Here is a 15,874-nt window from a genome sequence, read left to right as displayed (position 1 = left end):
ATTTCATAACATGCATTAGTTGCAAGAGAAACAATTAATCAACATACAATGAGAATTTCAAGCTGGCTTTCAAAACCCATACGTTTGTTGGGGTTATGACATACTATTTGGTTTGGGACACAGCCTAAGTATATAATATTTCCAATGTCCTTTATTGTATGAGTGCCAAGTAAAACCATGAAGCAAAACCCTAGTTTACCATACGAGCATGGATATATAAATTTATATAAACCCAAAATTATAATGGTGTGTTGAACTGAAAACAATGACTTGCAAATAATCGTTGACCCATATTGCACTCAGAACAGTACAACAGCACATTATTTGATGCTTCACCTCATGAATCTTTTTGTTTTTTGTGGGGGTTTTTTCCTCAAAATAAACACATCACTTTTGTTTCTTGCAACACGTCAAAAATCGTTGGGATGATAAAGTATTCACCACTCTGTAATATTGCCATTTCTTCTCACAACACTTAAAAGATGTTTAGGGACTGAAGACACCAAGTAATGAAGTGTTTCAGGTGTTATTTTTGTCCCATTCTTCTTGCAAACAGGTCTTAAGGTGTGCAACAGTATGGGGTTGTCATTGTCATATTTTTTTGTTTCAAAATTCGCCACACGTTCTCTTTTGGGGACAGAGAGGACAGGCACCCTCTTCTTCCACAGCCATGCCTTTGTAATGTGTGCAGAATGTGGTTTTGCATTGTCGTGTTGAAATATCACTGAATGTCATCATAAAGGCAGCATATGTTGGTCCAAAATCTCAGTGTACTTTTCTGCATTTATGCTGCCATCACAGGAGTAGAAGTTACCTTTTCCAAGGGCACTGACACAACCCCATACCATGACACACCCTGGCTTTTGGACTTGTCCCTGGTAACAGTCTGGATGGTCCAGAGCACAAAACATCCATTAGTTCCAGAAAAGACCTGGAACACTGATTTGTCTGACCATAATACACGTTTCCACTGTGTGATGATGCAGCCCAGATACCTCTGAGAAGTCAACGGCGCTTCTGGACACAATTAACATAACGCTTCCTTTTTTGCACAGTCACATTTTAACTGGCATTCATGGATGTAACTCTTTATTGTTGTGCTTGACAAAGGTTTGCCAAAGTAATCCCTAGCCCATGTGGTTCTATCAGCTTTTGATGAATGACGGCTCTTGATGCAGTGCCAACTGGGGGATCAGAGATCACGGGTGTTCAGCTTAGGCTTGGGCCCTTGCCCTTTACGCACTGAAATTCCTCCAGATTCCTTGAATCGTTTCATGATATTATGTACTGTAGAGGGCGAAATGAGGAACATTTTGTTTTTAAACATTTCAATTATTTTCTCATACATTTGTTGACAAACTGGAGATCCTCAAGCCATCTTTGCTCCTCAAAGACTAGATCTTTCCTGGGTACTGATTTTGTACCAAATTGTGATTATAATCACCTGTTGACATCACTTGTTTCAAGTCACATTGTTTTACCTCATTACTCATGCTAAACTGCCTCCATCCCCACTTTTTTGGAATGTGTTGCAGGTTTGAAATGCATGAATGGATGTGTATTAACAAATGAAATGAAGTTGACCAGAAAACATGAAAAATCTTGGGTTCATTCTGTCTGCAATGAACTACAAGTCAAAGTAAATTTAGAAATCGCTGCTTTCTTTTTTATTTACATTTTCCAGACCATCCTAACTTTTTCTGATTTGTGGTTTATATTACAGGTCAAGAGCTTCAGTTAACGTTCACATCAAACATCAGAATTAAGAAAAAATGTGGTCTTTGTGACTTTAACCGTTGCTTGGTTGTTGGTATTAAATGGGCTGGTTTGAGTATTTCAGAAACGGCTGATTTTCCTGGGATTTTCATACACAACAGTATCTTGAGCAGGGGTTCTCAGCCTTTTCTGCTTTGAGGCCTACCTATTCATACGAGTTGAGGCCCATTAAAAAAGTACACTCAAAAGAAGTGGATATAGAAACCACTCAATGGGATAGATCCTTACATGCTAACAAAGAGGGATTTTTCCTGTGAGTTGGAAAATCATCCATCCGTTGAGTTCCCCGACATCTCAAACTACTCGGTACTGCAGACATCATTCTACATGGAGAAACAGATGAAAACCTGGAAAAGCATGGAGGCTTACAACTTTTTATATGTGGCTGGGTTAAAAATCTGGGGATCAGGACACTACAAGATGGCGGTAGACATCTTTAAGTCAAGTTTATTTGTATAGCGCTTTTCACAACAGACATTGTTGCAAAGCAGCTTTACAGAGAGTTAAAGACTTTAAACATGAGCTAATTTTATCCCCAATGAGCAAGCCTGTGGTGACAGTGTCAAGGAAAAACTCCCTCTGGCGACCTGAGGAAGAAACCTTGAGAGAAACCAAACTCAAAAGGGAACTCATCCTCATTTGGGTGATAACAGATAGCGTGATTCTAAATAACTCGCTTCTATAACAGTGTCCTATAGCATCACAAAGTATAACTGTGAAACCAGGAAAATCATTATAGTTTTAACACAAAGTCTGTTTTGTTGAAGTTATAAACTGTTCATTGATGGAAACTTGAGCGCAAAACCGTTCATGACAACTGCAGTCCGAAAGTTAGCAAGTCAACTGTAGTCCTCAAGCATAAATGCATTACTGTAAAGGCCAATTTATGCTGACAACCCAGTCCTCACAGATGGCGTCGCAGACAGTGTCTGCGTAGCCCCCCCACCTTCGCAGATGCTCTGCGCGCACCTCCCAAAAATTGTGACCACCGCAGAAGCCTCGCAGACAGCGCTGCAGACAAGAGGGCTCTGATTGGTCCACTCTACCCGCTGTACACGCACTTCCGCTTCCCTACTTTCCCGGTTTGGTTTGTTTTCACGACCGGCATTTTTAAAAACACGAGCGAAGATGGAGCAGCATGAAGAGCGGTTGATTGAGGAAGTACGTACATCTATACGACTCCAGTTCTAGTCATTATAAAAAAAAAAAAGTTCTAGTCATTATAAGTAACTGGGGGATAAACACTCCACTAACCACACCCACCAACTACTCCTAGCGACTTCGCGCCCCCTTGCGTTGTGCCAGTGAATAACTTCGCGCACGCCTATTACTCCCCGCTGAACGATAAATTACAACTGTCTGCGAAAAGCTATCTGCGAAAGCCTTGTCGCAAGAGCATGCAGAGGCCTTTAGTGTCCAGAGCGTCCTCCAAGTGTTTTCTTTACAAACGCAAAACAGAAAGCAGAGTATTTAAATAGCGTTATAAACATGGCTAGAAACAAACGTGACCGTGATAATGATAATACTTCGCAAAGCCGCTGTGAAAACAGCTTCTGTATCTGCACGTGCTGATTTGTGCCAGACTCAAGAGTGCAAAGGCACATCAGTCGTGTTCACCGACCGTGTGACCACCACTTTTAGCTCATGTATATATCGCCACCAAAACGCTTCATTTTCATCGATAACCCATCACAAAGCTTTACGAGCTGTAGTGTGACCATAGCTTAATGAGGCGGATGTGACGTCAGATGCAACCCATCAATTGTACCTGACTACGAGGAAAAATTAGCTTCAACTTGGAAAAAAAATTTGCGTCCCACTAGATGGCGCTTAGTGGGCCGCAGCCCGTCTCATCTCATCTCATTATCTGTAGCTGCTTTATCCTGTTCTACAGGGTCACAGGCAAGCTGGAGCCTATCCCAGCTGACTACGGGCAAAAGGCGGGGTACACCCTGGACAAGTCGCCAGGTCATCACAGGGCTGACACATAGACACAGACAACCATTCACACCTACGGTCAATTTAGAGCCACCAGTTAACCTAACCTGCATGTCTTTGGACTGTGGGGGAAACCGGAGCACCCGGAGGAAACCCATGTGGACACGGGGAGAACATGCAAACTCCACACAGAAAGGCCCTCGCCGGCCACGGGGCTCGAACCCGGACCTTCTTGCTGTGAGGCGACAGCGCTAACCACTACACCACCGTGCCGCCCCTGGCCGCAGCCCAGTGATTGAGAAACCCTGCTCTAGAGTTTACACAGATTGGTGTGAAAAACAAGTGACGGTTGTGTAGATGGAAATGCCTTGTTGATGAGAGAGGTCAAAGAGAGGAAAATGGCCAAGAAGGATGTAGTAAATCATATAATCACTTTTTACAACCGTGGTGAACAGAAAAACTTCTCCGCATTCACAAAATGTCAAACCTTGTAGTCGGTGGGCTACAACAGCAGAAGACCACATTGGGTTCCACTCCTGTCAGCCAGCAACAGGAATCTGATACAGTCATGGGTACAGATCCAAAATTGTTCCCTATTCTGATGCTTGATTAACTGAAAGGCTTGACCTGTATTTGTATGATTTTATGTTTTGTGCTGCTGCGTCGTGATTGAATGATTGGATGATTTTATAAATGAGTAGGTGTACAAGTTAAAGCGGAAGTCTTTGAAAAGCCAGACTTGTTTCTTTTTCAGGTTTGAGCTGAGCTTCTCTAACTTAACATGGCTTTAAATTCTTCCATACATACCAACCCTTCAAAATGCTTGGCTTTTATGGATAGCGTTCTTTTATTTTATTTTATTTTATTCTAGTCTCTCTGTATGCCCATCACTAAATTTTGGATGGTACACCTTCATGTCACAATGCCCCAGGAGGTCCTTGAATGAACAAAACTGCATTTCTTTGACTTATCTAGCAGGAGCAGACTCTTTGTGCTCCAGCGTGTGTGGAATAATAAGACTGTATGAATGGGATTCAGGGCAAATCATCAAAGCAGCTCATGAGCATGAGAAATGCAAACCCGTCAGGTCGACGTAATGATAGCTACTGGAATTTCTATCACTCTTTCACTCTGTGTTTCACCCAAACCTTCCTTTACGAACACACACATGTGTTCCATAAAGGTTACCATGGTAACTTTGTTCATTAGACTCATAACATCGATTGTATGCCCCATAAAATAATGCAGGCGAAGGGGTCCCCCATGCAACACATCTGTACGGCAAATGGCCTCCTTCTCTTCTTTCATATTAATCCACCATGCATGACATACACACACGCTCACCCGCACATGCACATGGAAACGTTCAGAATCCCATATGCCACAATGAGGCAGATTAAAGGCGCTATAATGAATACAGCACTGGGGCTGTATTCACAAACACTTTGAGACAAACACTTTAAAATGCTTTTGTAAGACTAATTCACAAAACACTGAGCAACAAGATTAACTCTGAGCTATTGCTCACTTAGGTATACCCCCGGTCTCGCTTATATCAGAATGCAAGCAATCGAAGGAATAGGACACTTATTATGAATGCTAACTTCAACAAATAATTAACCCTGAAACAAGTAAGTAAAGAGCAGTGTTCTCCCCAGGGATTTCATATAGCATCCTGGTAAACTGACATTTTGAAATAGCATTTTGTTTCTTGAAATAGCGTCAAAATCCACCCTATACACTACCGTTCAAAAGTTTGGGGTCACTTTGAAATGTCCTTATTTTTGAAAGAAAAGCACTGTTCTTTTCAATGAAGATCACTTTAAACTAATCAGAAATACACTCTATACATTGCTAATGTGGTAAATGACTATTCTAGCTGCAAATGTCTGGTTTTTGGTGCAATATCTCCATAGGTGTATAGAGGCCCATTTCCAGCAACTCTCACTCCAGTGTTCTAATGGTACAATGTGTTTGCTCATTGCCTCAGAAGGCTAATGGATGATTAGAAAACCCTTGTACAATCATGTTAGCACAGCTGAAAACAGTTTACCGGTAGCTCTTTAGAGAAGCTATAAAACTGACCTTCCATGAGCAGATTGAGTTTCTGGAGCATCACATTTGTGGGGTCGATTAAATGCTCAAAATGGCCAGAAAAATGTCTTGACTATATTTTCTATTCATTTTACAACTTATGGTGGTAAATAAAAGTGTGACTTTTCATGGAAAACACAAAATTGTCTGGGTGACCCCAAACTTTTGAACGGTAGTGTATGTTTCGTAAATACATTCGGTCAGTAAACAGGAAGTCGATGTGCGACAGACCTGAAAATGGTATACACAGTATAAAACCCCAAGCTGAAGCTCAGTACCAAATATCAAGTAGTTGTGGTTTGTAGTTGCTGAGAAAAATGTTATGAAAATTTTGTAAATCCACCCGAGATGTCTCGTAAAAACATTCAGTGGCTGTGGGACAGATGGTATAGAACCCCAAGCTGAAGGTGGTGTTTACATTAGACCGTATCAGCGGATCATCAGATTAACGTTTTTAAAACGATTCGCGTGCACAGCAACGCCAATACACGATTCGCGTGCACACAGCAACGCCAATACACGGATACGCTAATCACATGACTAATTAGACGGCACGTCACATGATCCCAGTGCATATCGGGCATGCGCAAGTCACTCACCACTTGCAAGTGGAAGGATGGCAAGCGAACACCTTCTCCAGCAGATAAACACACCTGGCTGTGATGTTCATGTTCTCACTGTTTAAGCGCCTGAAGGAGGTAAATAAGTTGAAATGTGTAAATAAACCTCAGTGCGGCTCAGCGCTTCCTCCTGCGCTCCAAATCACTCCTCCCTGAACAGTGAGTGCCCTCTGGAGGGTGCGCACTCCGGCCCTGCGCAGCTCACAGAGCGCGCGAGTGAAGCGCACGAGCAGTGATTCGGGACTGAGCCGCTGTGTGTGTGATCCCAACGCCAGCGAATCAGGAAGGTGGATGTCACAGTGACGTTGTCCAATGACGACGTCAGCTAGAGCTCAGCACAGCATTTCCTCGTTCCTCAATGTTTACACAGCACCGGATCAGATACGAACTGGGTTGAATACATGGGCCCTGGCAGATTCAAGTTGTTCTGCCTGTGGAGTCGTTTCCCGGCGTTTTAATGTAGACGGACAGTGCATCCGCGATGAAAACGAGATGGATACGGTCTAATGTAAACACCACCGAATTTTGGTACCAAGTACCAAGTGGCTATGATCTGTGGCTGCTGAGAAAAAGGGTGTTTCGGACTGACAGACAGAGGTAAAAACCAGTAAAAAAGAGGTAAAAAATCCTTCGGAGTTGGGTTATAATAAAAGCAGGTCCTAAACCGTTAGTGTTAGTGTGTCTTTAAAGACGAGTCATTAGTGTATAATGGCATTTTTAATGTACAGTTCAGGGAACGCTATTATTGGAAAATAATCAACTTCATGTTAGTAAGAGCATCCCACCACCCTGTCATGAATGATTTTCCTATAACAGCACATGCCTTGATTGTCTTTGCTGAGTAAAAGGCTAAAGAACCTCATTGACATTTCAGAGGCCTCGTAGTGGTAAGATCAGTTCCTTCTGAAATGCAACACATTTCCACACACGGTGCCTGTCTGTGAAACGCTATGCAGCTTTACAAGTCCATAAAGTCCCAGACTGAGTGTCTCGAAGGCTTAAAATGATGTGGTCTGAAATCTAATTCCACTGAAGTAGATGCATGGCGACTTCACTGCAAGTCTGCTGGTGTTTTGCGGTGTGGTGTGAAGTGATGCATTTTTACTCACAAGAGCCCCCTTGTGGTTGTTGTTGTTGTTCTTCTTCTTCAATCTCACACTTCTTTCATCAGGTGCTGGACTGGATCGAGAATCATGGCGAGGCATTCCTCAGTAAGCACACGGGCGTGGGGAAGTCACTGCACCGAGCTCGGGCTCTGCAGAAACGCCATGAAGATTTTGAAGAGGTGGCACAGGTGAGGAGAAGAACAAGAGCCATGCACTTACCTTTATTTGTCCTCATGTCATCATGACGTGATCGGTACAATTTTCTGACCTTTTTCCAAATTCTGTACTCTCTACTTTCTTTATGGATTTAAACATATATCAAGAGGGCATATGACAAATGTTAACACCTGTTCTCTTTAACAGTAGTCATTGAAACCTTTTTTTTTCCTCTGTAAATCAAATTCAGTGTCATTATGTTTTATCAGACGTGTTTCCTTTGATTAACTCAAGCACCCATGTTGAATTTCGATGGCATGTTGGTGGAGCTAGATCTAATGCATTCCACTGATTGGTCAAACACATTAATTACAGAATCGCTACCTAATTGTACGCTCAGCTGCTGGATGACGTGTTCACTGAGTCAGTGGTGGCAGAGCGTGATCCCATCAAATGGCTATCAATAATTTTTCTGGTTTCAAATTCACTGTGTGTGCTCCCTATAGCACAAAGGATATAACATGCTGAGTGTGGAACATTTAACAGTTATTCGACAAAATCGAGTCGTGCATGAGCTGATAGCCGGCTATAATCCATGTACGACGAGATTGAGTGGAATAATTGTTTTATTCTCTGCATGTTCACTGGATTTTGAGAAACAGAGCGTTTTTATTTTTACTTTCTGCAAATTCGATAAATCAAAACTTTATGCAAAACGTCCAACAAAATCATTTCCGCTTAGAATATAAACAAACCGGCGAAATGACAGGAGCAATTTGTGAAAAATACTATAATAATGATAATTCTTGAAAAATAAAAAAGAGACGTTCTTACCAGGGCGGCACGGTGGTGTAGTGGTTAGCGCTGTCGCCTCACAGCAAGAAGGTCCGGGTTTGAGCCCCGCAGCCGGCGAGGGCCTTTCTGTGTGGAGTTTGCATGGGTTTCCTCCGGGTGCTCCGGTTTCCCCCACAGTCCAAAGACATGCAGGTTAGGTTAACTGGTGACTCTAAATTGACCGTAGGTGTGAATGAGAGTGTGAATGGTTGTCTGTGTCTATGTGTCAGCTCTGTGATGACCTGGCGACTTGTCCAGGGTGTACCCCGCCTTTCGCCCATAGTCAGCTGGGATAGGCTCCAGCTTGCCTGCGACCCTGTAGAACAGGATAAAGCGGCTAGAGATAATGAGATGAGATGTTTTTACCATCAAATATTTTAATTCTGTATTTTGTCGCTTTTTTAAAAAATATTTTTAGGGTTTTGTTTTTGAGTAGAGTTTTTATTTCATCCTCGGTTGGTTTAGCAACACGCTCCACCATTTTGTTTTTCTCTACTCACGGTATATGAGCCGATATCCTCGTAGTAGAGTAGCCAATCAGAGTGCATGATTGCTCATATCCAGTGAATGTGGACAGAATAATATTTCATATTTCAACATGGAAATGCATACTTCCGTGTGTTTTCATTGAATTTTAAAAATCATCTGATAAAATCTGTCCACAATTAATTTCCCTAATTTAACTAAGATTAAAGTATTGGCACCCTTGGATTTGTCAAACTAGCTGTCTCGTGCTCTATACATATACATTTTGCCTTCAAATAAACTACGTCTTTTTCTTTTTTCCTTTTTTTTACAATTTCATTTCAAAGCAAAGGTAGTGTTTTCGTAATTGTTTCCTACATAACTGCAGAAGGCTTACTTAAGGCTATTTAGTTCCCTCTGAAATTTGGTCATTGTGATACATGTTTATTTCTGTAATATCTCACAAAATATCAGGCCATTCTGTGGCTGGGAAGTTAATTAAAGCAAATAATGTGCATGAAATCGCTCGCATCGCACAGTCAAGCAGACAGAGGAAGTCCGTGTGTGCATGCGCAGGTTTACCTTTGACCGTGCACTGACAGTTACATCATTCTGTCACTAAATGAACAGCTGATCACACCGAGGTGCTCGCTGACCGCCGATATTTATTAGTTTGGTCCTGCGTTTCCTTTCCTTCGTATATAACATCACGTCTTTTCTTCTCGCTTTCCGTTACTGTAGTCGGTCTTTCACGTTTCATTCGCACACTCACGTCCTCCATTTTTCTCTCCTGTTTCAAATTTGTATCCCACAGTGCCTCGAGCAAATGGGGAAAGCCCACCGCGTGATGCATGATGTAGTATCTTGAATTGGGTCATGGTGAAGCAGGAAAAAATAAGACGGCCACGTGGCCCTAAATTCATTAACTGTTCTATTAAAAAAAAAGACCTAATAAAATTGAAAGTCTGTGATTCGAATTCGGTAGCTTTCGGTTCACTAAACAAAAATAATTTGGTGTCAGGGAAACTTATTTTTATGACCTACACTTGAAAAATCTGAAAAGCAGTTGACCTTTAAATGAGTCAGTTTGGATTTGCTACTGGTTGTACTTTCTCCTGCTACCTTCACTGCCTAAATCCTCTAATATTGACCACAACAGCAGGCTACGGTTGTGTACAGTTGAAATAGAAAGCTCTTACTGACGCATGACTGACCTTCCTATTTAAGCTTGCAATTACGTCTTATGTGAGGAATATAAGAGGAATTTAATTTGATTTCTGCACTTATGTTGGATCGATTCCTTTGGGTCTCCAGTGGAGTCATCTAACGAACTTCACTGGAGCTAATAAAGTAATAGAACGGCTTTTAAGAAGGTGATGTGAAAGGAACCAAGAGGAAAAATTAGGGAAGTCAATGAAGTCCCATTGAAAGCTTGATTGATACATTTTTTTTTTTAACTTGTATAACATGAGTCTGTTTGAATCTCTTTCAGAACACATACACTAACGCTGATAAGCTGCTGGAAGCAGCCGAACAGCTGGCCCAGACCGGAGAGTGTGACCCAGAAGAGATCTACCAGGCTGCTCACCAGTTACAGGACCGGATCCAGGACTTTGTGAGGCGTGTGGAGCAGAGAAAAGTCCTGCTGGACATGTCCGTGGCCTTCCATACTCATGGCAAGGAGGTGTGTTTGCATCATCAAGATGCTATAAAGCTGCGGTTATGATCAGACACCAGTCCTGCACAAATGTTGTATTCTAACTCAGACCTTAAAACGATAAGACAGTTCTGCGATTAGAAACAACTTCTCAAATCTAATTTGTGAACAACATTTTGGAGGAGAACTTCTTTCTGACCAGAGATAAATAATAAGCTGGATTAATTAGGGTCGGCCCTGTTCCGCCCTGATATGGAAATAAATAAATATTAATTTTATATTCAATTTGACAGCTTGTAGACAGCAATAGTTATCTTTCTTGTGTCTCTTAAAAGGCATTCACTGTCTGAAATCTAAATGTCTCACTGCTGTCAGACAAGGTGCCTTTTTTATGTCTTTGTATGTCTATCTGGAACTGTGGTCCATAGTAATTTTAAGGCCAGCTTGTGTACAACAACATCTGTCATCTATTCGGTGTTTTTATATCAAATACTTTCACCAAATGGGCGGCACGGTGGTGTAGTGGTTAGCACTGTTGCCTCACAGCAAGAAGGGTCCGGGTTTGAGCCCTGTGGCCAACGAGGGCCTTTCTGTGCGGAGTTTGCATGTTCTCCCCGTGTCCGCGTGGGTTTCCTCCGGGTGCTCCGGTTTCCCCCACAGTCCAAAGACATGCAGGTTAGGTTAACTGGTGACTCTAAATTGACCGTAGGTGTGAATGTGAGTGTGAATGGTTGTTTGTCTCTGTGTGTCAGCCCTGCAATGATCTGGCGACTTGTCCAGGGTGTACCCCGCCCATAGTCAGCTGGGATAGGCTCCAGTTTGCCTGCGACCCTGTAGAACAGGATAAGCAGCTACAGATAATGGATGGATGGACTTTCACCAAATATTTCAGCTTTGCATGGTAACATTTTTTAAAGATGAAGCCAGCCATGTGAGAACTGGACATTGTTGTTGTAGTAATAATAATAATAATAATAAAGTTATTCCACGAAATCGAGTTGTACATGAGCTGATAGCTGGCTATAAGCCATGTAGGACGAGATTTGAGTTTTATTCTCGCAACTGTTTTATTCTATCCACATTCACTGGATTTTGAGAAACAGAGCATTTTTATTTATATTTTTTGTAAATTCGATAAATAAAACCTTTATACAAAACGTCAGAAAAAATAATTTTGCTTAGAATGTAAACAAACCGACAAAATGACCGGAGCAATTTGTGAAAAATCCTATAATAATAATAATAATAATTCTTGAAAAATAAAAAAGGTACATTCTTACCATCAAATACTTTCATTCCATATTTTGTTGCTTTTGTATTTTGGGGGGGTTTGTTTTCGAATAGAGTTTTTATTTTGTCCTCGGCTGGTTCAGCAACACGCTCCGCCATTTTGTTTTTCTCTACTCACGGTATATGAGCTGATAGCCTAGTAGTAGAGTAGCCAATCAGAGCATGTGATTGCTCATATCCAGTGAATGTGGATAGAATAGTCTGGATATGAGCAATCGTCCGCTCTGATTGGCTACTCTACTACTAGGATATCAACTCATATACCATGAGTAGAGAAAAACAAAATGGCGGCGCGTGTTGCTGAACCAACCGAGGACGAAATAAAAACTCTATTCGAAAACAAACCCCCCCCCCCCAAAAAAAAAAAGCAACAAAATATGGAATGAAAGTATTTGATGGTAAGAATGTATCTTTTTTATTTTTCAAGAATTATTATGATTGTCTTATTTTTCACAAATTGCTACTGTCATTTTGCTGGTTTGTTTACATTCTAAGCAGAAATGATTTTGTTGGACGTTTTGTATAAAATTTTTATTTATCGAATTTGCGAAAAATAAAAATGCTCTGGGCGACACGGTGGTGTAGTGGTTAGCGCTGTCGCCTCACAGCAAGAAGGTCCGGGTTTGAGCCCCGTGGCCGGCGAGGGCCTTTCTGTGTGGAGTTTGCATGTTCTCCCAGTGTCCGCGTGGGTTTCCTCCGGGTGCTCCGGTTTCCCCCACAGTCCAAAGACATGCAGGTTAGGTTAACTGGTGACTCTAAATTGACCGTAGGTGTGAATGTGAGTGTGAATGGTTGTCTGTGTCTATGTGTCAGCCCTGTGATGACCTGGCGACTTGTCCAGGGTGTACCCCGCCTTTCGCCCGTAGTCAGCTGGGATAGGCTCCAGCTTGCCTGCGACCCTGTGGAACAGGATAAAGCAGCTAGAGATAATGAGATGAGATGAGATAAAAATGCTCTGTTTCTCAAAATCCACTGAACGTGGATAAAATGAAAGTTATTCCACTCAATCTCGTCATACATGGGTGATCGCGAACTCGGTACTACGTGCCTTGTCAGCTTTTAGCTCATGTATGACTTGATTTCATGGAATAACTGTTAGTTATTCCATTATACCCAGAACATTTGCTGAGCCAAATCTCCCCCCTTTATTTTGAAACTGAAGTCCATTGGAGTCTCTTGGCGCGTTGATGGACACTGGACTCTTGCCCTTGTTTGTGTTCATGGTCTGCATGCATTAGCGAAGATAATTGTGTATCATAAGTGATGCCATACTAAATAGCATAAAATAACACTTATCGTAATGTGCTCATATGGCATGAGGTTAGCCATCTGCTGTCTGCAGGATAGAGACTAGGACAGGTTTTCAGTTCATGTGTGACTGTGGGCAGGAGGTTGAGAGAGGTTGAGATGGAATGGAATAAGGGGAGAGGAAAAAAAAGCTATCGCCAGACTTGCTGGGACTTGAGCTCCACTTTCCTTGTCGTGCCAGTACAGGCAGATGGCAACAGCACCAGGAAAGCTGAGTTTCCCTTCCATCTCTTCTACCTTCTATCTGTTTCTCCCTTGGTCTGTTTTATATCTTTGAGCCTGTCTGGCTCTTTTAAAGCTGCTGGAATAAGCAAAAAAAAAATCAATCATGAAAGTATGTTCTGTTATTCATTGTGCTCCAATCCAACAACAGAAATAATTTGTCAAAAAATTAATTTCCAGTCACCCCAGAAACGTCAGTAACTGTGCTTTTTAATGCACAGTTAAATTTGCCTACCTCTCATAGCTGCCTGCATTGTGTGTTTCTTTCTTGAGTTGATGGAAAAAAAGCTCAGAGAAATTACATTTGTCATTGCTCAAGAAGGTGTGGCCTCTATGTGTGAGTCAAAATGAAGGAGGTGTGGCCTCTGTGCAATGATAAAAATGAAGGTGTAGAGTAGAGTGGGGGAAAAAGCCCCCCTTAAGGAAAATTCAGTTTTTCTCCAAGTTGAAATGAACCATGTGTTTAGTTTTAATCATAGTTTTTGAGAACAGTGACATGAACAATAATGCCACCTAAAGTTTGCCTAAAGTTAATACTTAATTTTTTTTTAACAAAAACAAACATTGTGCCAAGGGGGTCTTTTACCCCTCCAGTGGGGTAAAAGGCCCCCTGAGGTGGGGCAATAGGCCCCCTCACTCAAAAAAAGCTGTTTGGATAGCAAAAGTGTTTACTTAAGCCTATAATGTGAAAGAAATAAGAAAATATCCCTGAATTAATGAATAGATGCATTATTTTATTATATTTCACATTTCAATTTTATTTTTTTTAATTTCAATTATTTTTCATATTAAGTTCAAATTACTTGCTTTACTCAACCAGGTAAGCGAGATGTTATTAAAAACTATGTATCTGCTATTCAGAAATGTATGAAATACAGTAATTATGATAAAAGGAAACGATGCCCCCTGGGGGCCATTTACCCCGCCACTAAGGGGGCGTTTTACCCCACAGACTACACTTTTACAAAAAAGGGTCTTACTTTCAAAATGTGATTCAACTTTTTATACCTAATGTATTTTTTTAACGTACTGACTTGTCTACTCATACCACATACACAGCTGTGATATCTGATGAAATAGCAACTATCTAAATACAGTTTTACTGATATCTGAAAATTATATCACTTACCATGAAATTTGATTTCTCTCCGCTGCGTTGCTGATATGCGATCCACAGTGGATATTTGTATATCCCCGTTGTCAAGCCAGTCCATAACAACAATAGAAATGTAACTTTGCGCCATCTGGTGGTTATTTTGGGTAAAACAGGCCGGGGGCGTATTACCCCACGGGGGCGTATTACCCCACTCTACTCTATGAGTCAAAATGAAGGGGGTGTGGCATCTGATGAAAATGAAGGTGTGGCCTCTGTGTGAGTCAAAATGAAGGAGGAGTGGCCTCTGTGTGTGAGTCAAAATGAAGGAGGTGTAGCTTCTATGTGATGGTCAAAGTGAAGGAGGTGTGGCCTCTGTGTGAGTCAAAATGAAGGAGGCGTGGCCTCTGTGTGAGTGAAAGTGAAGGCATAGCCTCTTTATGAGAGTCAAAATGAAGTAGGTGTGGCCTGTATGTGTGAGTCAGAATGAAGGAGGTGCCTGCATTGTGTGCTTCTTCCTCGAGTTGCTGGAAAAAACAAGCTGAGAGAAATGACATTTGTCATTACTCAATTTTGTGGACCGTTACCTGGTCTCGCAAGTCAGAGTTCTACCTTTTGAGCATTTGGTATGTGTCGTCATTCAATGTAGCAGATAACCATCTATTTACTCAGTAAGAGACCATTCAATGGACATAGCAGACAATTAACCTTTGACCTTTTTGTGTATTTCCTGATTGTTAGTTACTCACCCAAAACTGTTTTTTACCATCAAATCCCATGAACCGTCATGCTTCGAAAAGATCATCTCAAAACAGTGGTGTTTACTGGTTTGTTTTATTGCTGGAAACAGGCACATGGAAGTGTGGCAAGGTAATCAGATCCTGAAGTTTGCTGCCAGAAAATGCACAAAAGATATCAGATGCTCCATGGCCTGTGGGCGGAGCATCTGAGGCAGAGGCTTCCTGTTTCCATATCTGGATTCTTATCAGTTTACTCAAAGCCAATTTACTGATTCCTAAAGTTTTCTTTGAATTCCAGTTCAACTTCGTTTTAGCAGTTTGCAAAACAAAGGTAACAACAGTCAGATAAATGAGTGGCATTTTTCTGTTTCAGTTGTGGACGTGGTTGGAGGAGCTGCAGAAGGAACTGCTAGATGATGTGTACGCTGAGTCGGTGGAGGCCGTGCAGGATCTGATCAAGCGCTTCGGGCAGCAGCAGCAGACCACACTGCAGGTTACCATCAACGTCATCAAAGAGGGCGAGGAGCTCATCCAGCAGCTCAGGTGCGGAGCTGTCGGCTAATCACAGGCAGTGA

General features: G+C 41.8%; 1 protein-coding gene across 5 annotated transcripts in view; it reads left to right on the top strand.

The window, feature by feature from the left end:
• Positions 1-15,874, top strand: part of LOC132886516 (triple functional domain protein-like) — a 340,453-nt gene that overhangs the window by 171,906 nt on the left and 152,673 nt on the right. For all 5 annotated transcript variants that reach the window (XR_009654705.1, XM_060921223.1, XM_060921224.1 and 2 more), the window contains 3 exons: positions 7,600-7,722; positions 10,482-10,673; positions 15,673-15,842. Coding sequence is in view for 4 of the 5 variants with exons in the window: in XM_060921223.1 (XP_060777206.1) it covers positions 7,600-7,722; positions 10,482-10,673; positions 15,673-15,842 (485 nt within the window). In the remaining variant the exon portion in view is untranslated. The remainder of the gene's footprint in view (positions 1-7,599; positions 7,723-10,481; positions 10,674-15,672; positions 15,843-15,874) is intronic.

Source organism: Neoarius graeffei, chromosome 5 (assembly GCF_027579695.1).
Source record: "Neoarius graeffei isolate fNeoGra1 chromosome 5, fNeoGra1.pri, whole genome shotgun sequence".
Classification (NCBI taxonomy): Eukaryota; Metazoa; Chordata; class Actinopteri; order Siluriformes; family Ariidae; genus Neoarius; species Neoarius graeffei.
Note: the sequence above shows the minus strand (reverse complement) of the source record. Positions and strands in the feature narration are given on the sequence as shown.